Source organism: Centrocercus urophasianus, unplaced genomic scaffold (genome assembly GCF_019232065.1).
Source record: "Centrocercus urophasianus isolate 14NV4802_14NV808 unplaced genomic scaffold, USGS_Curo_1.0 seq_10, whole genome shotgun sequence".
In the NCBI taxonomy this organism is placed as follows: Eukaryota; Metazoa; Chordata; class Aves; order Galliformes; family Phasianidae; genus Centrocercus; species Centrocercus urophasianus.
The window spans coordinates 66,200,976-66,227,932 of NW_024884142.1; the positions used below are offsets into that span (position 1 = coordinate 66,200,976).

A 26,957-nucleotide genomic window follows, 5' to 3' on the forward strand; every position below is an offset into this window, starting at 1 on the left:
CTGGGGCGCCCAGAGGCTGTGGGCTCTTACTCGCCTCCAGCCCGCTCTGTGGGGAGGAACGCTGGGGCGGGCGGGCGAGGCTTACTTGCGGTCACCGCGCTGCTGATCCGTGCGAGGAGAGTCCGCTGTAGCAGCGGCGCCTCAGGAGTGTTAAGGACGTCGGTTCCGTCACTGCAGGTGTGTGAGGACCGGGATGGCCGCCTGGGTGCCCGCTGACGCGCTGGGCAGGAGAGTGCTGTGTGGCACGGAGTACGGCACCGTGCGCTACGTCGGCAGCGTCCCGCCCCATGCAGGTAAGCAGCGCCGGGCCAAACAGCTCAAACGGTGGCCAGCTGCAGTTCTAATGGTGCTTTTCTTAATTCAGCTGCGACAAGTGGAAGCTAACAGTTTACGTGTTTTATACCTTCGTGTATCTTTGTGTAGATATGGCAACTTCTAACTCAGGTAAATTTTGTTTACAAGGCTAAGGAGCCTAAGAAGTACTTCTGGTTGGAAGTGGTTACAGTTTCTTTACTACCAAAAGCTCTTAGCACCTCTCTTTTTTTCATTAGATCTCATCACCTGAAAGAAGGTCGTATTGAGGTGGGGTTCAGCCTCTTTTCCCTGGTAGCAGTGCTGGGATGAGAGATAACCGCCTTAAGTTGCACCAAGGAAGGGTGAGATTGGCTATTAGGAAATATTGCTTCTCAGAAAGAGCAGTGAGGCACTGGGTGCCCAGGGAAGTGATGCAGTGGTCCCTAGAGGTGTTCTGGAAACACGTGGATGTGGCACTGAGTGACGTGGTTGATGAGTACAGTGGGATGGGCAGACGGTTGGATGGTGTTACTGGTCTTTTCTAATCTGAATAATTCTGTGAACGGTGCTTGCTGATCTCTCTGTGTACAGACACAGTGTTAGAGGGAGGCAGTCAGCAGTGAGAGGCCAACAGTCTGGGCACTCCTGTGATTCTGTACTCCAGTGCTTGGAACCAAATAAGATTCAGCTCTGTTTGCTGAAAGATCTGACCAGTTCAGTTGTGAGAGCACGCTATGCCATCTTTGAAAAAGTAATGATGGGATGGGAAGATTGCTTAATGCTTGGAGGTGACTAGCATTGCGTTCAGTTCTAGGAGCAAGAAAGATGGCCAGGGAACCATAGGTTCATCATCCTCACCTCACATCACAGAAGGATCGTGAGCACATTTGCCTGGAATCAGTTTCCAGGTGTATGAAGGACAAGATGGTAATTGGAATACCTTGACCTTTGTAAAAAATGAAAAGTCTTGCTGTGATTATATGACTAGAAATATGGATGAAGAGAGATGTAATATTCCTAAACTTTAATAAGACTTTTTAGACAATCTCTAATAATAATAATAATAATAATTGTTTGGAAGCTGGAGAAATACAAACCAGCTGAAAAGACTATTAGGCAGACTGAAAGTCCGCCGGTCTGTCAAGCAGAAAAGTGATAATCAATGATTTGACAGCTGCCTGATAATATGCGATTAACCCAGAACCAAACTCTGGGATTACTATTGTTCAACATTTTCATTAATGTCTGGAAATGAACAGAGTTCACTTTCAACTGTCTAATGTAACAAAAAGCAGAACTGCAATACAGGCCAAGCTTAATGAACTTTAGATTTGGGCCTAAGAGATTCTAGAGGTATGAATTTCCACATGTAGTGTGAAATAAACCCATGTATCAATACAAACTGGCAAACACTAGTAGCTTACAGGGCATGTTGTAAAGGACTTGATAGTTTATGTGGGTGGATGTGAACCAACAGTGAGCTTTGACACAGGCAAAGTGTGCGTTGTACTGGGTTACCGTAGAACAATGAACGTGGCCAACAAATTAAGGGAATCTGTTGCCCCCTTCTGAGGGCAGATGTTCTTTGTAAGATTGCATTCAGTATAATGTATCTGGTTTGAGCCATTCTGGTGCAAGATGAATGAGGATAAACTGGAGAGTATCCAGTAGAGAGCTGCCCAGAGTGTCAAAGCTGTAAATCACACGTCCCATGTAGACAAGTCAAGGGAGCTGGGCTTGGGTAGTGTGGTAAAGAGCAAAATTAAGTGACATTCTAATAGTAGCCTTACAGCCTTTTGGCAGACAGTTATGAAGATGACAGAGGCAAATTCTTCTTGCAGGTATTAAATTATATAATAATGGGCAATAGCCACAAATTGTGTCATGGAAAGTTCGGATTTGACGACAAGAAAATCTTTTTAAGTACAGAAGTAATGCAGCACTGAAACAGGCTACCCAGAGAGGTTGAAATCTCTCAGAGATCTTCAAGATCTGGCTAGATAGAAACTTAGCTGGGTAACTTGGTCCAGGACTATATATAATCTCCTGTTTTTTGTGGAGAGGCTAGGTGAACTTCAGAGATTTGTTCCATGCTTCTGTGTCTATGATGCCATAAATATGAAAACATAGCTACAATATTTTCCAGGAATTTGGCTTGGAGTGGAGTGGGATGATCCTCAGAGAGGAAAACATGATGGTACCTATGAAGGAACGCAGTATTTTAAATGCAGGTGAGTTTATTCCTGGTGTTAACGTCATGCACATTGGCAAAATGGCCACAAGAAATACACCTCCTCAATTTTTATGGCAAATCATTTTGTTATCAGTTTGCCAGTTTTTAAAAAGATAAGTCTGAATGTTGCAACCAGCCATGCCAAAAAGGCTGTTGCATAGTTATTGATCAGTTATAGGGATTGCAATGCCTAGAAAGTAGAACTGATGGTTTCAGGGGTATATCATAAAATGTAATTGTTTTTTATATTGTTACTCCTAATGTTACATTGAGTAGCCCTTTACAGTCTACTTCAAAAAGTGAGTCAGTATGTGCTACTTACTTCTCTATTTAAGTTAAATGTTGATCATTATTAACTGTCTTAGATACAGTTAATAGATAGTTGGTTTGCATTTAAGATGGCTTTCACACATATTGTTATGGCAAAATAGCAAATTCCTGTTGATTATCTGGATTCACTTGTACCAGTGAGTAATTATTAAGTTCAGTTATTTTTAATGCATGGAAAATGCAGTGTAATTGTGTGGCCTTTTTAAAAATTATTTTAATAAATTTTTAATATGTCTATGTACATTGTATTTAAGCTTGAAGACTCAGACATTTGAAACTGTGGAATGCAGGTCTTCAGGGCCAATGATAAAAGCAGCAAGCTGTTGATTTCTGTCTCAGGGGATACAGCAGCTGCTAAAAGCTTTGAGTTTAAGGACAAAAGTAAGAATTAAGAGGATGAATTCATAGAAGGAAAGTTCATCGGTGACTCTTAAAATATTAAGGGCTACTAGCTCAGCAAGCTCGTGGAGTGATAGAGAATACAACAATATTCCATGGCTGTATCACAGAAATACTTGACCTGCTCTCATTTTTCCTGACTGTTTTCTAGCACCTACTTTTGAAGATTATGCGTGGTGTTATGTGAATTGTTGTTTCTGACCACAGTATGAAGTGACAAAACAAGAGAATGGATTAAAAGTTGTCTGTAGTCTTGCAGCCTTACTTTAGGATGGAGTTTCTCTTTGCTTTATCAAAAAAATGTAAGACTAAAAGGAATTCCCCCTTGTAATTTACGTAGATTAAGATATTGGCAATAAGATAAGCAATTTTTTTTTAAACATTAGTGAATGCAAGTCAAAAGAGTACCTGAATTCAGTGATTCCAATGATTTGTTGTGCTTCCTTTCCTGCCTCTGACATTGGCTAATAGCAGGTGACTGGATGAGTGTGAAGGAACAAGGATGAGTGCACAGTAATCGGTTTTTCAGGGTATTCATAGTTTTGGCTAATCGTGGTTCAAAGATTTTTCTGAGCCAGAGATGGTGTATTTGTATATCCACTTTATTTTGCTTTCAATGAATAATTCACCAGAAAGAATTTGTTATGTGAATTTCCTCTGAAAGATTAATTAAAAACATGTAGTCATTGTGCCTGTGTTTGCTAGTGGAAATTAAGATTGTTTCCATTCCACACAGAATCATACACAGAATGGCCAGGGTTGGAAGGGACCTCAAAAGCATCACGAATCTCCAACCCCCCTGCCACATGCAGGGCCACCAACCTCCCCATTTAATACTAGACCAGGCTGCCCAGGGCCCCATCCAGTCTGGCCTTGAACACCTCCAGGGATGGGGCATCCACACCCTCCCTGGGCAGCCTGTTCCAGCACCTCACCACTCTGAAATGAATTTGCCCCTGACATCCAACCTCAATCTTCCCTCCCTCAACTTAAAACCACTTCCCCTTGTCCTGCAGTTGTCAATCCCTTTGAAGAGTTGATCCCCCTCCTGTTTGTAGGCTCCCTTTAGGTACTGAAAGGATGACCTCAGTGCAGCCCGCAGCCTTCTTTCCTCCAGGCTGAACAAGCCCAGCTCCCTCAGCCTGTCTTCGTAAGGGAGGTGCTCCAGTCTCCTGAATTATCTTTGTGGCTCCCCCTGGACCCTCTCCAGCATCTTCCTGTCTTTCCTGTAGTGGGGACTCCAGACCTGGACACAGTACTCCAGATGGATCCACAAGAGCAGAGTAGAGGGGGACAATCACCTCCCTGTCCCTGCTGGCCATGCTTCTGATGGAGCCCAGGATACCATTTGTTTTCTGAGCTGCAAGGGCACATTGCTGGCTCATGTTAAGTTTTTGGTCTGTCAGGACCCCCAGGTCCTTCTCCACAGGGCTGCTCTCGAGGACTGCTCCTTCCAGTCTGTATAGATGCCTGGGATCCTCTGGCTCAAGTGCAAACCCTTGCACTTTGCTGTGTTGAACCTCCTTAGGCTCACCTGGGTCCACCTTTCAAGCCTGTTAAGGTCCCTCTGAATGGCATCCCATTTCTTTCAGTGTGAGTCTTATCACTTCTTCTTACCCAAATGTAGTTCCTAGTCCCTTCCATGTCACACTGCTGTGCTGTTGCTGTAAAATATCACATTGAGAAGATCTGAGATTAAAATGATTATTCCTATATTGTGGGGAAAGTAAGCCTAGTCTTGCATCTACCAAAAGACCTGGGGACAAGTGAAATGCCCTGAAGGAGCAAGGGGGGTTTTTAATCAGGACCTGAGAGCATTCAGGGCTCCTTAGAGAATATGAGAATGTGTACTTTGTTATCAGTTCACATTAAAGTTTCTCTCAAGCCAGCAAGCTGAGCTGTTCATCCACAGATTGAATTAATAGAATTTACCTATTAAAAATTCAGAATTAAAAGTAGCTATTTTGAAATCCCTTCTGGGAATGCTGTTGGTTATCCTTAGCCAAACAGGGATCAACAGGAAAAGGTAGGTTATATTCAGTGGTGAAAAAAAAACCACAATTCTTCTCTATCTTTTCCACTTCAACATTTGTGTATTATGAGAACCCTAGAGACTTCATTAGCAGAAAACAAGATGATAAAACAAGATCTGTTCTTTAGGAAAAACAAAGAAATCTGTGAGAACTGGTTATTTTTTTTTCCTCCCTTTAACTAATGATAAAAATAAAGTGAGGCTTGAGGAGTATGAGGACAGTATTTATGGAAGAAAATTAATTCAACATTACATGATTTCCCTTAGCTAAAGGGTAGAAAATTAAGGCAACCACATCTTCTGAATTTGTTAACGGAAGTTGCTTCTTTAATGCTTTGAATTCAATTGAAGTTTCCAAGTTGAAGCTGGTTATATTCTGCTGTATGCAAAACAGTAAAGTAATTGGCTGGCCATTCCATTCTCTGTGGACAGAAGAATCAACTGAAGATGTTCTGGATGTATTTCAAAAACCTGAATGATTTACATCTGTACGTACAATATTTATATACATGTATAGACTCTTCTGCTTTTCTAGCAACCATTAGTATGCTCCTAGGGAATGCAAGCTCAGAGAATAATCTCAGTTCTTATTTTAAAAATCAACTTTCTGAATGAGGCTGCATATAATCCATAACAGTTTTAATATAGCAATCTTTCAGCATCTTGTCCTTACAATACCTTCCTTTGTACTCTGCTTTCTTTAGTCTCTCTGGAGACAGAGCAGGCATAATTTGTGCACAGGGGCTTGTAATTCTTGTACCAATTGTGACGATGAAGGCAAGCTGCCTTAAAAATGAGCACCTCCTCCACATCAGGAAGTTACAAAATCTTCCCCTGCCCCCCCCCCCCAAAAAAAAAAACAGCACAAAATCACCATGTCTCTGCTCTTTTTTTTTTTTTTTTTTTTTTTAAATGATAGTAGTAGATTTTTACAGCATTTCTTTATGTAGTGTATGCATATATACATAAAAATGTATTTTTGTATATATGTTACATGTTTTTTTTCCTGAAACCTTTTCAGTAATGCCCTTAGTTTCGAAAACTGCTTCTCTAACTCTCTGAATTCTGATGAGCGATAGCAGCTAATGGAGTACTTTATACTGGTATAATTAATGACTATAAAGATGTTACAACTATGAAATAAACAAGAGAGTTTGGCTAAGCATGTTATAATAACAAAAAGAGAATAGATAGAAAGCTTACCTGTATCCTGGGCTTGCTGCAAAACTCCAGAGACGGGATCTCCAGAAGAGATCCTTCCCCATGGTAGCCAGCTCTTATGTGGGGTCCAGGAGAGGTGCAGCCAGGCTCCACCCTTTCAGCAGCACAGGTGAATTGCCTTCAGCTGTGCTCCTGTGGCTGACTCATTGTGTCACCTCAGGTGGTCAATCAGAGGTTCAGGCTGTGATTCAGCAGTTCCCATACAATACTGTAAACAAATGCAATGAAAGGACTTTTTTTTTTTAATTCTTAGTTCTAAGATGACTTTGAAAAGAGTGCTTCCCAAAAAAAAAAAGAGAAGAAAAAAAAAAAAAAAATTGAAAAATTGGAAAAAAACGGGATTATAAAAGGAAAATTAAAATGAATATGCAATTTCCCTTACCAGGGGGTCTTCTTGGTAGTCCTTATTTGGTTAAATCTGTAGAACTGCATACAACTGTCTGTGGTCTTTGTAGTAAGTTTTATGGAACTAGGACTAAATGTATTTGTTTTGTGGCAGTGTTTGAATCATATGTTATGTGGTACTAATTCAACTTCTTGAGGAGTATGAGAACCAGTGGACAGTATAGCAGTGCTTCAGAATACGCTGACATTGTGAGCGTGTTCATCAAATCTGGATTATCTGGAAAAAACAGTGCATACTGCAGTGACATTTCTTTCAGTCTTTTTCCTCATAATAAGGTCTTGTTCCATAGAAATGGAGGAAGCTATTATTTTGACCTTCAGTTGCAGTAGTGTATCACGTAACTTCAGATGAAAGGAGAGTTGAGTAATCAAGCCTTAAAATAGTGTTAAAATTTATAGACAGCTTTTGAAACACGAGTATGTATTCAAAATAAAGTTTTTGTCCCATGCACCCGTCCACAAAGTTACTCCCTGGGAGATATGGGCTGAAGTGCACACGTCTACCCTGAGCATGTGTGTCCCCACATCTCCTGTGGGACATGTGGGTGCTCCAGCTCTCATGTGAAGAGAAGGGAGAAGTGATACTGCCAGCAAGGTGACAATGGCAATGTTAAACCAAGCCTCGACTGTTGGTTTGGTATCCTCTTCTTTTTCCCCAAGTTAAAAAATGTTTAGGTTTCTCTTGTGCTTCCTTCGGTCTGAGTCTTCCTCTTCCCATTGGAAAAAGAGCCTGAGCAATTCCCTGGTTACTGCTTAGTGTGGCAAAAGGCTCATCTTCCTCCTTAGCCACGCTGGGTCTTTGAACAGACATCCTCTCAGACAGTTTCAGGTATTCCTTTCACACGCAGTGTTTACACATGCATTGCTATTTTAGCAGCTGTTTTTCGTCTGTGCCATTTTGCTGGACTGCCCAGTACTGGCTGACGTACTTCTCTGCTTACTTCCTCAGTTGGGAGTGACTTCCTGTTGTAACACATGGCGTGTTTTGATTCATAATTGAAAGAGCTGTTACCTCCTGCCAAAGAATAGCTTTGTTCTTCCCCAGTCACTTCTGATTTGCAGCTGGTACTGTTACTAAGAGTGTTGACCATATTAAATGTTAAGGCCTTCCCCCTAGGTTTGCCCAGACAGAAAAGTAGGGAAGCACTGTAACTGTAAAACTTGTTTGTATGCTATGTTCAAAATTGCTGAATTACAACTGCTTGTTTTTTGTTGTTGTTCTTCTTTGTAACCTCCTTTCCCATCCCACATCCTCCTTGCATTATTAATTTTACTTCTGCTGGGAACTTTGATTTTTGTATGTTTTTTAGTCCTGAAATGGCAGACTATCCTTGCCAAAGGCATTGCATATTTTCAGTTTCCTCAGCTGACTTTTATAAGTAGTACAGGGACACGTTTTTAAGTTTACAGACAGCAGTTGTGACCATCAGGCATTACTGTTTGCATGACATTTGTATTGCTACCCAAAAAAACGACCTGTTCGTATTAAATTAAGCTCCCTCCTTCAAGAATGGCAGATTCACCTCCCAAAATATCTAGTTAGAACATGAAGAAGTTCTTCAAATACAGGAAGATGTCACTGTCATTTTAGGATCTATGAAGAAAAAGCAGTTGCTGTGTGGCAAGGGGAGAATGCATTTTCAAGGTTGCTTTTAGCCTCGGAAGGTCTCAGGTAGGAAGGTTTGGTTGTTTCGCTGTGGTGCTGCTGTACTCATCTGCGACTTCTGCCCTCTGCTGGCAGTAGAAGAGTGTTGAAATAAAGCTGCGCTGAGCGGTGCTTGAATGTAGAATCTTCAAGTGAGCATCTGGAACTGCAGGCGTCCAATTTTTTTCTTCCCTTGTTTTGTGAAAATTCAGAGTCAACTTTCATGTCTGTTTGACTGAGGTTATCTTGCGAGAACTTCAATTACTTGCTGACATCTTCAAAGCTTCTGCTGTGTAGTCAGGAATTTGATACATCATAGCAGATTAATCCTAGGTGTCACTCATGAGCTTTGTTTGATGTCACAGCAATCACAGCCTCTATTCTAAAATAAAATTTGAAGGATTTTCTTTAGTACAGCATGTAGCTTCTTCTAAAAGAAGTCTGATTTATTGAGAACTTTCCCCTAAAAGGAAAAAAATCTGTTTACAGACCATCTAGATGAGGTGCATGGGTTCAAATAGCTGTCATTTCTGACACCGTCTGATCCCTGTAGTGTGTATGCCTCCACCCATGATAACTATCTTGATATATTCATTGCAAAGCAGCTAGTACTGGACAAAGAAATCTTTCTGTCTACTGTTACTATCCACTAACAATACCAAGATCTCTCTCACAAGCTGATTGTCAGAGCCCAGATTGGACATATTCCAGGGTGTAAGAAGGGCGTAAAACTATGAGGCAGCATCCAAAGGAGGCCTATGAAGACAGTGAAAAAGTCTAGAGGTCAAGATGCACGGGGAGCATTGGAGGCCCCTGGGTGTGCTCAGCGCAGAGCAGAGGAGCTGAGGGGAGGCCCGATGGCGGCTGCAGCTCCTCACAGGGAGCGGAGGGGCAGCGCTGAGCTCTGCTCTGTGTGACAGCGGCAGGGCCCGAGGGAACGGCATGGAGCTGCGTCAGGGGAGGGGCTGTGGGGCTGGGGACAGGTGCTGCACCACAGGGCGGTGGGCACGGAACGGGCTGCACGGGGCTGTGGGCACGGCCCCGAGTGCTGGAGTTCAGGGAGTGTTTGGACATCGCTCTCAGGTTTTGGATTTGAGGCGGTGCTGTGTGGAGCTGGGACCTGGGCTTAATGATCCCTCTGACTTGAGTAAATACAAAAGTAGGAATGATGTACTTCACGTGTAAGAGATGTAGTTAATAAGGTAGTGAAAATGTGATTTATTGTTAAAAGAAATTGTAATAAGAAAGAGTCACAAATTTATGTTAGAAAAAATTGAACATCAAATATTTGCAAATTGTGAAGAATAGCTTCAAAGAAATGGGAAGAAGGGCTCAAAAAAGTGTTGCCAGAGCAAAAGTGTACATAATTGAAAATTTGTGTTGAGTATGAGAAGTGAAGTATTTACAGTAAATAATATCTTGTGTCTACCCAGATTATTATTAGGATATGAGAGCACTTATGTAAATACTGCAAGTGTTAATGAATAAAACTAGCACAGGCACTTTTCAGTACTGATTTTTTGAATTACTATTAGAATATATGGTACCCATCTCCTTGCAATGGATCCATAGGATTCGTGGTCTCCCGTTACCATTTGTCTGAGAGAATTTTGGATTCAGGAGAGTTGATGATGTATATTATGGTTTGTTAATGAGCCACTCAATGCTTACATGATGTTTGGAGAAGAATTTTATTTACGTAAGTGGTTTCTTCCTCCTGGGTACTTTCCAATCAGAGTCAGTGCTCTTCTCAACTGGAAGGCAGACAGGTAATCATAACTACCAATTTTATTCCTGCTGTTTTCTGTCTGATCTTCCTATTATACCCTCCATCTGTTCAGTGATACCATTCCCACAACTTGTTTTTGCCAGTTCATCTTACTATTTCCTTTCTAATTTTAATAGAAATTGTCAAAGCAATTACATGGCAAGAAATTGTTATGTGTTTTTTTTTTCAGCACAAGAGAAACTAAGACATTTCATAGGACTGTGTAGAATGTGCATTAGCTTGATAATTTTGTTGAATATTCAGTTTCAAAATTTTACCAAGTTACTATTAGTTTTTTATTTTATTATTTATTTGAGTTAGTATGAGATAAGATACGAATTGTACCACTTCTTATGTCATTTTTTGGGGGATGAAAGGACAAAGCTACATTCTCAATCTCAACATTTCAAATGAATTATTCAGGTGAAATGGCTACTATTCTGAGTGTTCCTATGGGTCTTAGGTAGAGCTAAGACTCCAGACGTATTTGTCACATGATTGAGGTAAGTTTGTGTCTGTCAATTGGAAGAAACTTGATTTGCTGGATAAGAATGAGTTCTTAATGAGTTTGGAAAGAACCGGGCAGTTTTTTCTGCTATTGGCACTGCAATGGTAAAGTTCACATTTGAATGCATTTGGTGTTGGTGCGTTTCAGTTCTTACAGTATCTTACAATGTAAACTTGTGTCAAATACTAGCAGTGATACTTTGCAAATGTTGCCAAGTTTTGCTGAGCAGAAGTAGAGATGTCTGACCTTGGTCTGTACAGTTGCCCTCTGGCTGCTTTGGTTCATGGTATTTTTTTAAAAAGTAATAATCAATTTTTGAACTTTGCCTTTTTTAATCATTCTAATGGTAACTTTTCATCTTTCACTGTTTCCTTGCTCTTTTCCAGGCATCCCAGAGGAGGGTCGTTTATCCGCCCAAACAAAGCAAATTTTGGAGTAGATTTTCTTACTGCAGTAAAGGGCCGGTATGGGTTGAATGAAAAACAAGATGCTCAAAATGGAATAGAGAATACGTATGTATTTGGGAAGAAGACTGTGGAATTTGTTGGCAGAGATTCTATTGAAAAAAAACAAAGGCAAGTAAAATGTGAAATCTAAGATACACTCTGTCAAATGCTAGTTTGATAATAAGGAAAGCAAAATCATGTGCTCCTCAGTTCTTAAGGTAACGTGGCCGTTGGAATGCTGTTCACCCTAAGTTCAAGAAACTTGTTGACAAATGAAAGGTCTCTTGAAATTTAAGATATTGAGTCAGTAATTTCACATGGTATTTTTTATCTGATGTGATTGTTTGCTGCTGACAAAAGGATTGACCTTGCTTTTTCCCTTTCTCTGTTTCTGCTCACCAAAAGGTGAGCTGCTTGGGCTCGTTGAGCCAGCATGAAACCATTCACTGTTGTGTAGGCTGGTTTTGTGTTGTTTCAGTGTATCAACTCCAGTTGTGTAGCAGTTACACAGTTGCCAAACTGCACACAGTTAAGATATTTTTTGTATCATCAATAACGTGTTTTATAACTTTGTAAATACACATTCCTGGTCCTTTTCAAATAAGTGGATTTTCTGAGTATAAGTATGGTCCTTCTTGGTTCATCTTAGTTTAATGGTATCAGTAATGACTATGTAACAAAGAGAAGGAAGTCAGAAAGTCACTGTACAGCTACTGATGTCTTTCAGTCAGTCCATGTCAATTTCCATTTATTTGTGAGGGTAAGAAAGAAGGAACTGATTTAATGATGTGCAATAGACTGCAGTTTGAATGGCCTCCAGCACCAGCGAGGCATCAGTTCAGTAGGTGACAGTTTCCTCTCTGAGCTGGTATTCCACAACTGTATTCCTTTTGTTTCCCAGAACATATTTAGCAGTCAAAAATGCCTTTTCCCCCCCTTTTTTTCATAAGTGATATAAAGAATAAAAAATCACTTAGAACTCCTTGCAAAAACTATTACAAAAAAATTACTTGGAAATGCCAACTAAATTCCAGTTTGCATACATTTTGTCTCTTTTATGACTTTTTCTGATGTGTATCAGTTGTAATCTGTGGGAGGCAGAGGAGAGGTGCATGAAGGGGAAGAGGAAAGTGGGAGAGAAGAAGGAAGTGTGATTCAGTGAGACCTGTTTTGTAGTACAAGGGGTATACAAGAGAGATACAATGTATGACACTCATTGTCAAGGAGATATTTATGAGAAGAGTATTATTTTTTTTGTAACAACCAGGTGCTTATGTATTGTGCCCGTTTGTGTTTGAAGATTGCTTAACAGAATGTTCTTCTTCATTTAGCCAGCTGCACCAACTGGTACATGTCTCAGTGCATGAATGCATGGTGAGCCATGCTGGTCAGAAAGAGGACATCAGCAGAACATGTGCTAGTATCCTTTTGGAATATTTGCTATATAATGCAATACCACAAGTAAAGTTTATCTTTATGTTACAGAAAAGAATTTAAAATTGAAATTCGTTTTTATAAGCTCAGTTCAGTGTTTAAAGAGTTAAAATGTAGGAGCCCACAGTTTTTGAGGAAGAATGCAGATAGTGACTGAAAATAGCAATATGATCAGAGATTATTACTGTGGCTGCAATTTCAGAAGTTTCCAGCTATAGGATTTTTTTAAAATATAACTCTAGAATAGATAACCATATAAAAATACAGTTGATTTGTCCTGTAGGTACCACAGGTTTCAAATATGTAACAAATAATGTATTCAGTGGACTACACGTTATGGCAATGTTATAGAAGATCAAAGCAAGGTATTTCATTTATGGGGACTGGTAAAAATTGCTATCAATGCAGAAATGTATCCATTTTAAGATTTGTAACATTAAGCTCTTTTATAACAACTCTAAGCCATTTCTGTGCTGTGCTTTCTGTACAAATGAATGTAAAATTTGCTGTAACTGAATAGTAGTACCTCTTCGGGCTAACAAAAATGTATTCTGTTTTCCCTTATTTGATTCAAAACCAAAACCTAATTCTAGTTCCTGAAGAAGGAAGTTCAGGCTTGAGATGTTTGTTTTCTTAATATGAAATTTCAGATATCAGACATATAGATCTTTCAAAAAATCTGGTGGCATACTGGGATACAATAATAGATATTGCTTCTCAAGTTCCAGATCTGCAAACACTTGATATCAGGTATAAATATGCATATTTGGATTTCTGTTCCTTTGGAGGTAAGGGAAAAAAGAAGAGACTGTTTTAGATATGAGATCAACTTTCAAAAGATAATTGAGTGCTTCAGTATGGGCTTTAATGGCAGCTAAGTTTTAATTACTTTTCATTTTTTTAAATCTCACTGTTACAGAGTGTAGATACATGCTTTCATATGTGATCTCTGTTGTCTTACTAACAACTTCCAAAACCTTCACTGTATGATACACACAGTGTAGCTAAAATAATTTGAAAGCAATGTAAGCTGAATTGAAATAGACACCGAGTTGCTTTAATAATAAGGTGTGCCCAGTGTTTGTATTTAGTTTTATAGCTAACCTGACCAAAATATAACACCCCCAACTATTTAAAAATATATATTCCTCAATGTTTAGCACTGAATAGGTATTGCAACCTGGGTGCTGTTTGTAATATTAGGGTTTAACATTGCATAAAGGATATGTAGTTGTGATTTATTATTATCAGCATGTGTGAGAATATGGAAAACTTGTCTGAATTTACTTAAAATAATTTTTTCATTTCCATTGTTGAGAAATGCAGCCTAGACTTACGGGTATTTAGAAGTTGTTTGTGATGAAATTGGAATGCAAAATGGAAGGGAGGGTGGAATTTGGAGCTTGTAGTTTGAATTATTATTTTTTTAATTGTTTTGATCTTCTGTCAAGAGTTTATTCTAGAAAAGAAGCTACCAGATAGGTCTGTTAATGAATTTTTGTGTGTGCACAAGTAGTGTTGGAGGAAGTATCCAATCCACCAATAAATTCCACAAACTCTCTCAGAGCTTGTTTAAGTGGGAAAAAATTCTTGTAAGTGTAACTACATCGAGCAATTTCTTGTACTAATACTCAAGTACATCAGACTTTAAGAAAGAAATAAGAACTTTGGGGGGGGGCAGATATGAAAACTAATTTGATGTCTTCAATAGTGAATCTTTTAAGTGTTTGATAGTGATATTTTTGCTGTCAACATTTTCTATGTACTTTCTGTTTCATTCTCACTAGTTTCAATCAGCACTAAGGAGTTTAAGCCCCAGATCAGGCTTGGTTTTGTTTCTTATTAAAGAAAGCCATTATTTTCAAATTTAAAATGTAGGGAAGGAAGGTATGGGGAAGCCACAGGTGAGTAAATGTGCATCCATGAGGTAGGAAGGTAAATTAGGATAGGATAAGTTTGAACGTAAGCTGAATTATATCTTGTAGTGTTTTTAGGTGTGTGAAATGCTATTAGTGACTTTTTTTTTTTAAATTATGCTCATATTATTTTTGTCCTTACTTCGTAATTCCAATTGAGTGACTTCATGAATAATTAGATTTATTTAATTTTATGCTAATAATTGCTCTCTTTATACAGTGGAAACAAAATGAAATTTCCATCTACATCAATTGCTAAATCTAGTGCATTTTCAAAGTTGACAACACTGGCACTTAATCAGACTGAGATAACATGGACAGAGGTAATAACTTTTTAATATTTTTGTTTTATACAAGTAAAGCACAGTAATATTTATACATTATATCATTCTTCTGAAATATGATCATGCTTAGTAAAGGTGCTGTAACATAACTGTATTTGTTGGAAATGTAGATTACATTGGCACAGGAGTTTAATAAGACGTTTGACTTCATTTACATCTGTAAATTACCAAGTCAAGATAAAGCAGTTAAAGTATACTTTAACTTCATGTTCCAAAGATTTGAAAGTTTTGTTTCCTTGCGGTTAGTAAGAGTTTGTATGTACTTTAAGGTAGTTAATAGAACAAGTGCAAAGAGAACATGGGTCAGTATGACATGAAATAGTTGCTTTGGCACCACTTTGCATCAGTGATGACCAATGAAAATACCTGACATACATCATACAACACAGATTTAGCACACAATAAACTAAGCTCTGACTTGTTTCAGGAACTGAAACATGCAAATATTTCATTGATTCTGCCCTAATGTCTCACCTCATTAAGGGCAAAGTCCTGTTGTCAAACGTGTTAGCAGTGGCATTTTATCTGGAGTGGGTGGAGGAGAAGGCCCTATGAATCGCTTTTCAGTAGTGCTTTGTTACTTACAGGGACTTGTAAGTACTAATCCATTATTTGGATTTCTCTGCATCAGATCTTATAAGTACTGTGTTGAGAAATCAGCTGAATTTTCAAATTTCTGCTGTCAACTGCTACCCAGTAATAGAATACTTACCAAAACTGGTGTTCTGATTGAAGTGGAAGTGTTTTCAGTTTCTTCTCTTGAGGCTAGAGGAGGATCGTTGCTATGTTTTTGTCATTATCCATCTATTGTCCTTTTAAACCATTGGTGCTAGTTGATAATCTTTCCATAATGGCAGCAATATGAATGTTGAATTGAATGAAAGAACTTCATGATTACAGACACTCTAAATGCTGTCTAACGCACATCAGAGTTTAAATTTGAGCACTGTGAAGAGGTTGGTGCTGCTGGTGACTGGCATCTCAACCAGGTGCTAAGAGAGTTGTATAGCTTTGGCTTAGAATTATAGAATCACCAAGGTTGAAAAAGACCTACAAGATCATTCAGTCCAACCATCCACCAATAGTTCTCACTAAAATATGTCCCTCAAAACAACAGCTAAATGTTCCTTGAACACTTGCAGGGTTGGTGACTCCACCACCTTCCTGGGCAGCACCTGACCACTACTTCATGCAGGTTACAGTTCAATATGGGTAACGAAGGTTCAAAGCCAAGCCTCTGGTTAGCCAGAGCAGTTTAAAATTAGATAACATTTTGCATTTATTTTTGAAACTTCAGTCTAGCTGCAGTTTAGTGTAGCTGGTAAAGAGGCTTTTGATGCAGAAGCCTTTTTTGTAAAATTAACTTTTGTTTGATTAATTCTCTCCTAAGCCTGTGCTTAAAGGAAGTGGTGTTCCAGGGCACACAAAAGGGAAAAACTGAAGGCACTCCATGTTATTAATACTCTGAAGAAACCACTTAAAATGTTATTGCTAAAGCTGCATGGGAAGTTACATTGAGAAGTTGGCTTTGTAATAGAAAATAATAATGAATGTGATCCAAGCCACAGAGGAACGCAGAGACTATCAGTGAGAATGTAAAAGAAGTCTGAAAGTCCTGGAAATGTTTTCATCAAAATTAGAGTGATCTGGAGCACTTCAAAAGAATATATTGCTGTATATGAGAATATATGGCAAGGGGGTAGGTCTTAAAAAAGAAGACCTGCGTTTTTGTTTGCATTTGTTCTTCTCTTTTGAAGTGTTCAAACAATAGAGACTGCCATGCAGTTTGGCACGACTCCCATATTTGCCTGTCCTGAGCATTGGTTTTTCCAAACAGTTATTTCATTGGTGCATTGTGTGTACATCAGGATACATCTGAGATTTCTGTTAGTGTGTCACTAAGAGAACATATTACTGCATTATTCCTTTTGGTTGTTCAACACATACCATATAATCTTCAGAGGGACAAGATGTCCTGTAAAATATCGTAGAAATCATAGAGATGGAAACTGAGTTAATCCATTTGAGAGTAATTCATAGTTTTGACTCCAAAGCTACACTTACTTTCTCATTCAGTATTTAGATCACAGTGATCTGCTTGTCGTTTTGTTCTCAAACTAGTACCTTATGTATAGGGGAAAAAAAAAAACAAACACAGGGTTAGAGCAGAGGTGCAGCATCGTTATTGCTGGCACTAGCAAGTGGCAGGTAGTTGGGAAAAATTAGAGGCAATGGACAAGCATAGAGCAAGAGCTTCTTATCAAGTCATCTGGAATTCCAAGGCTTCCTGAGCTGGTGGCCGTATATTTAAATAATCTGTATTTAAATCATCTTTCTGGGTTTTTCTTTCATCATTTATTCAGCAGCACTGAGGATCTATCCAAAATTTTTTATGTCTACATCTTATAAAATCAATTTAATTATGTGCTGTATGAAAAAATATCCCTTTTGGTTTTTGATCTTGCTGCCTGATAATTTCATTTAATAATTCCCAACTTTTTATATGCAAGTAGCTGACAACAGCCCTGTTACTTTGATGACTCTTGTTAGGTTTCTTTCCATCTTTCCCATTAGCACTATTTACTTCCTGACACGAAGAGACTAAACATAGAGGAACATCACAGTCTTGCATGATGACAGATTACTTCTTATCTTTATTTCTTTTGCAACAGATCTTGCATTTATGTTTTGCTTTTCTGATCAGCAGTGGCTGTTCCGGTGCCTGATCCTTCCCAGCCATTCCAACAGACTATCCCCAGCATGCCCGCACTCTGTACTGAGCTTTAACTACCTGTGCTGATAGTTCTGGACACAAGAAAGTGCTGCTTAGAAGAAAATGAGTGTTAGGCAACCTGCAATACTTATTTCTGGTTTTGATACCTATGATTAGTTCTGAATATGTTCTGGGGGAATCTGCTTAAAGTATAATTTCTGGAATAATTTTTTCCTAACTTCTGTTGCATTAAATGATGTTTTGCTCATAGGTTCTTCTTTGTGCTCCAGGATGGCCAGTCCTTGAAGAATTATACCTTACTTCAAATAATATTACAGTTTTGGAAAGGTAAGATGGGTAACACACATTGGTCTTTTGTGACTGATGTACTGCTAAGTTATGGTATACCTGCTAAGGGACATTCCTATTCCATTCTATGCCACCATGACATAATTGTGACATGCACAGTGCAAGCTTCACATGATGCACTTCCAAATACTTTTTATAAGTACAATTATCTGTGTGCAGTTATATACATAGAAAAACAGTATTTTAATGAAAAATAACCTGAAATATTCTGCTTTTGTGTGGTGTTTTGTTTTGTTATTGTTTTTCAATGTGTCAGGCCTGATAATGTCCTGCAGACCCTGAAACTGTTAGACCTTTCAAACAACCAGCTACTGGATGGAAATCAGCTGCACCTGATAGGACATCTCCCCAGGTAGCTGTTAAACAAACTTGCTGGAAGTTCTTTGTCTTATCCCATGTATTCATTCTTCTGTGTAGTCTTTGTGGACTGAAATACGTTTGGTTTTTTTATGCTTCATGGAAGATGAATGGAATCTTAAAACAGAAGCAGTTTGCCCTCTTGAGAAGAGTAACTGAATTGCTTGAGCTATCTTAATACAATCTTAGTTTGTTGTAAACAAGGCATTCTTAAGTTGTGTGTTAGTAAGTTTTTATTATATACTTACTTATAAAACTGAAATTATTTATCACTTTACTAAGTTCTTTAAGTGTTAGCATCTACAGCATTTTATCTATGACAACAGGAGAGAGAGTTGTTGTAGAAAAGCAAAAGAGATTTGGTTGTGGCTTCTTAGGAATGGTTTTATGTCCATGACAGTGTTAAAGAGGCCCATCAGTAGCTGCACAGCCATCACAGTTGTTTGTGCAGAATGCTGTTAGGGCTCTTTGGTGGAAGGTGTGACATTAAAGACCATTGGTGATGGGCAGTTTCCACGAGCAGGCCATCCCACACTGTCCATCTATTTGTCCTTTGTTGGTTTTGCTTTTCTAATTTAAAAAAAAAAAAAAAAGCAAAACACAGTGAGATTGGAGGGAGGCAAAGCTTGAAATTATTGCACTTATTTTCTAAACGCTCTGCCAAGGCCTGAGTGCTGTCTACTGCTGTTTACTTGTCATCGGTGTTAAAAGTCTATTGCATCTTTGTTTTTAATAAACAAAGCCAAAATTGAGGTGGGTTTTTTTGGGAGGTTTGTTTTTAACGAAAAATGTTGTGTACTAATCATTATGTCTTTTACATTTCAGATTAGAACAATTAATACTTACCAACAATGGAATATCTTCTGTACACTTTCCCGATGCTGAGTTTGGTACGTAAAAGAAGCAGCTGGTTTTGGCCTTATAATTCTGTTCACTTAAAGTTTTCATTATTGTTTGGACTTATTCTTTTTCCTAGGATGCAAGACTAAAATGTTTCCTTCCTTAAAACGCCTTGCAATAAATGACAATAAAATCTCACAGGTAGGTTTGCTTGTGAGAGCTTCACATTTTGTAAACGTGTGCATCTTTCTTTAAGGGTAACTTGCAATTTGCTTTTTTGAGATTAGTTTGATTGCTGGTGTAAGAGCTTGAGGCAAATACTGAACTCTTTGGTCAACACACAAGTGGGAATTTCAGAGTTTTAAAAGATCCCTAGCATCTCAACTGATGAGATTTATGGTGGTGAGTCCTATCCCTCTGCTACCTCATAATTCCTCATGTGCAACTCTATCAATTTAAAATGCTGAATAGCTCTCAGTTTATCTAGTTTTTTTAATGAAATGTACTGCGATTATTTTTTTCATCAAATGAAGAGCATGGAAGCAGCTGGTTCTGCTGTCCAGAAGAATTGTTTCATTCACAGTTACTGCACAGGAAAGGCCAATGTCACTGCTTATTGTTCTGCAATGCAGTGAGCTTTATGTTTCCTTAACAGACTCTTCCCCTCCATTTCAGTGGTCGTCAATCAATGAGCTTGAAAAACTGCCAAGTTTGCAGGTACTGGAGTGTCGCAGTAACCCTCTGATGGACACAGAGAAGAATCCAGAGACCCTGAGACAGCTGATTATTGCCAAGATAAGTCAATTGGAGGTTTTGAACAAGTCTGAGGTATGCAATGCGTCAAGAAATTGCACAAGTCTGCAGAAAAACATTTCAAATCGTTGCTTGATTAATTTTTGTTCAACTTCTTTTGTTTGTTTGGATGTGGGAAAAGTAAAGTACTGATTATTCCATCGCTTTGGTAAGGGGGCACTAACTGGGAACACAAAGTACAGCCCTTTTTGTGAGCACTGCTAGTTCAATAGGCGTTAGAACGCAGGAAAATATAAAATAGGCACTGGCGTTTCTCCATTGGTTCCTATTGAAATTGCAGGGCCATTAATAAAAAGCATACACTTGCCAAAAAGAAAAGAAAAAGCAGCATTGTTAACCCATTTCAGGTATCTTCTGTAACAGGAGGCTAGCACTATCTGAATCAAATCAAACTTGCAGTAGAACTCTGCATAAAGGAGGACAGAAACAGCATGTGTGCTGCAGCTACAAAGAATACTTCAATATTCGTGTATGGATCAGTCAGTACATGGAGGTAGAGCTCCTTAGATTCCCAATAGTTTAAGGTACCATAAATGTATGGATCAGTTAGTGCTTAGAGATTGGCTTTGTAAGATTATTGGTAGAGTTAAAATGTACTGAACAAGGCCGTAACAGCACGAGTCAGCATCATGAGTTAGATTTTCTTTTCTGGAAAGCCCTATCATTTTATTGTGCTTCATTCTTGTGTCAGTACAGATTTTCCCTGATGAGAGAAGAGGAGCAGAGCTTGATTATCGCAAAATATTTGGGAAGGACTGGCTAGAAGCTGGAGGGCACTGGGATCCAGCGAGAAACAAACCCAGTGAAGAATTTCTTGCTGCCCATCCCAGATACCCATCTCTTTGCCTTAGTAAGTACAAGTCCAGTTCCGTGGTTGCTCTTCTTTGGGCTGCTGTTGAATGTTAGTCTCAAAAGTGCTTGTGTCTGTGTGTGCTTTCCTTTACGTAGAATATGGTGCACCTGAAGAAGGAGAACTGAAGGGACAACGGCCTTTGACTCTGAAAAATCAACTTTTGAGTAAGAGGCCAGAAATGGTCAAAGCCTTTCCTTCTGCACTGGAAATGTTTTTACGAGATTGGTGTTTCCTGGGTGTAAATGGAGAACACGGGGCTCCAAAGCCTTTGAGAGGTCCTGGGGTTGCAGCTTGTAATTCCAGCTCCTTTTCCCCTGCTATCCAACCTGAATGATTTTCTTAAATAAGACTTAGTGAGGAAGAGAAGTATTGATATTCTCTTCTGCCCATGTGAATGATTTCTCCACAGAGATTTGAGATTTTAACCCTACTCGCTTAGCTGTTCCCCGATTATGTTTTTTAATTTGTATAACTACTTTAGGACTGTGAAGGAAAAATATGGGTAACTTTGATGTTTGGGGCTGTTGACATACTTAAGCTACATTACATCCCAGATGTAGAAATTCTCTTAGCTTTGTTTCCTATTTGATAGAATTTATCCTTTTTTTCTTTTCTTTCTAAACTTCTAAACAGAATTGTAAAGCATTACATTTTAATGTTTAGGTAGAAGCAAAGTAGAACAGGGAATATGAGGCTGGGGAAAGGAAACAGTCTGTACAAAAGCAGACTTAAAAAGCTTTTGTGTCCTGTCAGAACAGGGCCTGACATTCACTCACTAATGCCTTGCTGTTCTTCCTTAAGCTTTGACAATTAAATGTCCTGACAACCCTGAGCAGAAGCCTGTAGAGAAAAAGTTACCAGGTAAGTCTTGTCTTGTTGTTTTAGCAATTGAGTTGTAGCTCCTTTGCAAACAACTGTAATAAAGGATGACAGCTGCCCCGAGCTTTGTCAGCTCCTGAAGATTGTCCCCTATGATTCTGTCATATAAAGGAATGACAATTGTAGAACTCAGTTTAAAAAGTCATTTTTCTGACCCTCATCCACTTACTTTCAGTCCAGTTTGAAAATTACAAGTTGATGCTTGTTCTTATTACCACGGCTGCCACTGTTCCATGAGGCAGTCAGAGGCCAACCACTGCATCCGAACGCTGATGGATGTACTAACCAGTAATAAGAACAAAGTTGAAGGAGCCAAATATCTAGACTGCAATTCTAGATCTCCATAAGGTCTCTGGTCTGTCTTAAAAATGACATCAGGAGACTGATGCTGACCTGTATCAAATCTATCTTCTGTGAAGTTTTGGTGCCTGTAGTGACAACTAAAATGAGCAGACTTTGTTCTAAATCAAACTGAAAGTTTGGAAAGATGTGTCAGAATGGAGTCTGAAAGAAAACAACTTAGTCAGGCTTTATTCTAAAATAAAAATCACATTTATTATCACAAGTTGCATAAAATCAGATGATAGATAGATACAGCTTTTACAAAAATGTTTGATAGAAAAATATTTGTTTTAAGTACAATGCGTGGGATTACAGGAGTAACTCACTATTGCTGTGCCTTTAGGTAAAGCTTCAAAAGAAGTAAAAGTTGAACGTATTTTTTATATCGAGTAGATCTATTGCAAACAGCTCTCACCTCTGGAGCAAACTACACTTACTCAAAATTCATTACAAAAAAAATACTCCTTAGTGTAACTGACTTCATAATAGAAACAGCTGTACAGCTCTGCTGGCAGTCTGCTGGGGCCTGGCTAATGCAGCAGCACTTACTGGTAGGAATGGCATGAGGTCCACAGTGCTATTTGTGCTGGGAAAGCCGATTCAAGGTACGAAAACTTGAAGGAATGGGCGCCAGCTGCCAGCAGTCAGAACCTGACTGGTACATGTCCCAAAGGTCACTTGGTTTTAGCATGGAGTAAATTCAAAATCAAAGGTTTTGTTTCAAATTATGAAGCTGTAACACTTCAGTTTGGTGTAAGGGATCCAACACTTAAAACACAGTAGTGTATTCTGTCTGATCCACCAGAGATTAAACCATTTTCAACTTGATGTTAGCAGTTATCATTTCAGGTACAAAATACGTTATTGCAGTGTTAGAACTGAAGCAGCAGTACAGCTTTTCACTGTTGCTATGAGCAAGTATAGCTGAAAAAACAGTACAGCTCCGTGGTAGCAGCATTTTTCTAATAATTTTATCCCCCCACCTCCCTTTTTCAGAGTCCATGACTATTCAGAAGGTCAAAGGATTGCTCTATCGCCTACTTAGAATTCCTGGTTCGGAACTGAAACTGTCCTACGAAAGTTCTAAAGTGAGTTAAAATTAGGTAATTTAGCAGTAAAATACTTCATGCTGATAAAGTTCAATAGCATGTTCTAAAGTACTGCCTAGTGACGTTGATCTCACACAAGGAGAGTGCTCTTCCTGCTGTAATTTAGAACTGCTGTAATATGGTCTTGACTGCCTGATCTAAGTTTGGTTTGAATACACTAGAATTTATTGAAGTCTGATCAAACTACTTTCTTCCTTTCTTATTCTAGCTAAAAGGAAAAGAAGTTGAACTTGACAACGACTTAAAGCCTTTGCAGTTTTACTCAATAGAAAATGGAGACTCAGTGTTAGTACGGTGGTAAAAAGAGACACCCTTGGCAGACTGAAGGAAAAGCCAACACTGGAACTGCAGAAGCGTCACGGAGAGTCTGCAGACCTGTGTGCAACCTGTGCCTGACCACGTCTGGGAGAAGGTGGTAGCAGAGGGCTCAGTGGTGATACTGCCAGCTCCTAAGCTTAGTAGTGGTCTCCATGAAAGCCTTTACTTTTGATTGGAGTGTCTTATGTAAGAGAAACCAAATAAATAGCGCTTAAATTCTTCCATTAAATAAATCTCCAGGTAACCCTTTGGCCATTATTTTATACTACCTTCCCCGTGCGGCAGTGAGAACTTGTTTTTACTGAACTGACATCAGGATCAAGTTGTGATATCTTTGCTTAAAATAGCTCTAGGATAAAACTAGTCCTGTGCTGAAAGAAGCTACTTGCTCTTTCTGTTTTCACTTATTTCCAAAGAACTTAAAGCAAATGAAAGTAAATCAGCAGTAATTGCAGAAGTATCTACACAGCCTTAGAATATTTAAAGTTAAAACGTGACAAACCATAATTCTACCTACAGAATTAACATACCACAGTATATAAATAAGTTCTCAGCATACTGCAGGGCATTGCTATTTATTTTACATTCTCTGCTGTGCTATTCCTCAGTAGTATTTTACTTCCACTCGTGTAGCCCCAGGTTTATAAATAGCACACTGAGCTATCAGAAATCCCACCTCATCAGGCTAGGTTTGTAGAACTTCAAGATTTGGTATAAGCAGACTTTGATTTTATTTTTTTAATCTAAAATGACAACGGTTTAAACAAACTGAACAGCATAAGATAAATCCCAAACCCTCGCTGTCTCAGCCCCTCCAACAACATGGAACCTGCTGCAGCACAACTGACCAGCTGCCCTGGTACTAAGCACAGCTCCTCTGGGATCCTGGTACAGCTCTATACAGAGTTAAATCAGTAGTACTGAAATTTACAAAAGACAGGCTGGTTGGCATTCTTATCTGCATTTATTAATTACAAGTAGGTTTTTGACTTTTTATATAAAAAGGAAATTTTTATCTTAAACATTTTGGTTTTTGTCAGATCAACATCTATACTATAGAAATTGAATAGTTTCAGTCCACTTGTAATTATCAAAAGGGATGTGCAAATATCGTCACACTTCAGCTGAAACCCAACAATAAAAGATACCTCAATGTTCCATTTTCTTCAGGGAATGAACCCCAGTGGATGCTTTTCCACCATTGGTATATGCTACGATGTTGGCCAATGCAAGCCCATTATCTTTCCTCACATCTGCAAGGGTCTCCACACAGTTCCTTTACTCTCCAGAGCTCTCTCAGTTCCTGTGGGGAGTACTGAGGGGAAGACAGCATGCCACTCTCACAGGTCTTCTCACACAGCCAGAGACTATCCTGTTAGAGAGACAGTGATTTCAGTAGTTTTTCTTAGAAGGTTTCCAAGAATCAGGTTTTCTTTGTGTGCCAAATGTATTGCTAAGAAGTTTCACCAGTTGGAGCTGTACATTCCTTCTTGAACTGCTGGAGCACTTGAAGGAGTGCTCTTTGGAGTACTTGAAGGGGGAGGTGGTTGTTTGGGGTGTGGTTTTGTTCTTTCAATTGGTTTTAACAAGTGCTTTCTGGATTTTGATCTAGTAGCAGGTTCAAGTTTTGTAAAAGGAAAAAGAGAATGTTTCTCCTGTTTTATTCATTCTAACAGTCATCCTCTCTTTCCATAAGATCAGAGAATTTCTGCAGACTTACTTGGTATCGCTTGGGTCCTACAGCTGCCATCCAGATGCCCATACTCACATCTTCACCCTGAGACAAAACATGACAAAAGCATTTGCACCAGGAAGGCCTAAAGCCCACACCTACATAAAAAAGACCAACTACAAAAAGTTGTGCCTGAGTAGTTTACAGGTGTTCCAGTAATCCTCCCACTTCTCTGTGAAAAAGCAGCAACTGTTTCCACAAGGGAAAAAGTACAAAAAAAGCCCCACCAAGATTACCATACCAGAGCTTCTCGGTCCCAAACAGCTGTGATGGGAGCTAAAACATCACTAAGTACAGTGAGCCAAAGCACTACAAAAAGCCAAAGCATTAAACCAGGAAAATCCAGCACATACTTGAGCAGTGTTCTTTCCAAGTCAGCAACACTACGTGCTGCTCCTCTAACCAGCCTAAGATAGAACTGAATCATAGTTTTAATACCTGGTAAGTCTTTAATCTTTCAGAATTGCTTGCCAGCCACTCAACGATGTCTTTGGAGATAACATAGCCAGACCCACAAGCAAAGGCTGGATAGGCAGGACTCGGGTACTCCAGCTCCTGCCATTTCCCAGTTCGATCAACTGCCCAGTTAAGTCTGAAACTGAAAACCACATTAACCTGTGAGGTGTTTATACAAAGCTCTCTGTGAAACCTATGAACTATTACTAAAAAAAGAGCAATACTAAGAGGACGAAGTAGAAGGCGGTCCAAAATAGTGTCCAGATAGCCTCGTTCCTCTAGAGCACAGCACCTAATCCAACACAACCCTTGAAAGTGAAGTTTTTGTCTGGTTCTCATCTTGGGTAGTAACAGGAAGTTCTCTGAACAGAAATGAATGTAGCACCAACGGTCAGGTCTCTCACATGGCTGCAGTACTGCTGTGTTTGGATCCAGGAAACATAACAGCATCCTTAAGTGCATTCTCTAACAAACAGCCACATCTGTGTTCAACCCCATGTGGCTACCAGTACCACACAGAGCCAGTGCCTCCAACAGGCACAGAGTTACAGCACAGTTACACATCCTATCTTCCTGATCAAACCAATGGCTGCTTTAAAAAATACAAAAAAAAAAAAAAAAAAAACCACCCACAATATATAGTACTGTATTTTATATAGTCTACCAAAAATTGCCCTGCTAGACCAAAGTAACTTAGTCACAGCTACAGGAAGAAACACCTCTTGGAAAGGAACACTGGACAGAGCTTTATTTTCTCAACACTGATTTACTGTTGAAGCTTTCTGGGAGTCACCCCCTCCTCTGTGCTCTTTTCCAAACGAAGCAGCTGTTCAACAAAGGCCACCATCACTCTACCACAAACAGGTCTTGGCAGTTGCCTCCTCTAGGGGACATTTTATTTACTACCAGTCACCTGCAGGAAGCCAGAAGCGCAGCACACCGTACTGCTGACCCCATCTGACTGCCATGTCAGGAATGCCCTCCTTCACATTTCAGGAAAAGACTGATAGAACACTTGCCTTGCAAGTCTCTCACGCGCTCTCAGCTAACTGGCATAACTGTGTCAATGCAGCAGGTTCTCTGTGCTTTTTGCAAGCAGCTTCAAGAATTGCTGAATTTAGTTGTAAGTATAAACTAACACTTCGTGTGGGCTTCTAAGAACTGTCGCCTCAGACACCAGCTCTGTAACTGAGGGATTACA

The 26,957-nt window shown here is 39.3% G+C and overlaps 2 protein-coding genes across 2 annotated transcripts in view; one reads left to right on the plus strand and one right to left on the minus strand.

Annotated features, from left to right (window-relative positions):
• TBCE (tubulin folding cofactor E) lies at positions 1 to 23,801 on the plus strand. The gene is made up of 16 exons (XM_042829768.1): positions 1 to 293; positions 2,441 to 2,525; positions 11,222 to 11,410; positions 12,613 to 12,701; positions 13,366 to 13,465; positions 14,852 to 14,954; positions 17,960 to 18,036; positions 18,314 to 18,409; positions 19,240 to 19,304; positions 19,391 to 19,455; positions 19,930 to 20,082; positions 20,764 to 20,917; positions 21,016 to 21,084; positions 21,722 to 21,781; positions 23,138 to 23,229; positions 23,459 to 23,801. Exons 1-16 carry the CDS (start codon positions 194 to 196, stop codon positions 23,549 to 23,551), a joined length of 1,590 nt encoding a protein of 529 aa, XP_042685702.1. The 5' UTR covers positions 1 to 193; the 3' UTR covers positions 23,552 to 23,801.
• Positions 22,329 to 26,957, minus strand: part of B3GALNT2 (beta-1,3-N-acetylgalactosaminyltransferase 2) — a 24,006-nt gene continuing 19,377 nt past the window's right edge. The window contains exons 10-12 of the mRNA XM_042829776.1: positions 25,739 to 25,898; positions 25,289 to 25,345; positions 22,329 to 24,940 (exon numbers count right to left, since the gene is read on the minus strand). Coding sequence (XP_042685710.1) covers positions 24,806 to 24,940; positions 25,289 to 25,345; positions 25,739 to 25,898 — 352 coding nt within the window. The 3' untranslated portion in view covers positions 22,329 to 24,805. The remainder of the gene's footprint in view (positions 24,941 to 25,288; positions 25,346 to 25,738; positions 25,899 to 26,957) is intronic.

Excerpts from the sequence above, each read along its gene's own strand:
- TBCE (XM_042829768.1), top strand. The coding sequence starts at position 194 with ATGGCCGCCTGGGTGCCCGCTGACGCGCTGGGCAGGAGAGTGCTGTGT. Across the intron at positions 294-2,440 it reads CAGCGTCCCGCCCCATGCAG|GAATTTGGCTTGGAGTGGAG; the intron begins GTAAGCAGCGCC and ends AATATTTTCCAG. Across the intron at positions 21,085-21,721 it reads TCTGAAAAATCAACTTTTGA|CTTTGACAATTAAATGTCCT; the intron begins GTAAGAGGCCAG and ends TTCTTCCTTAAG.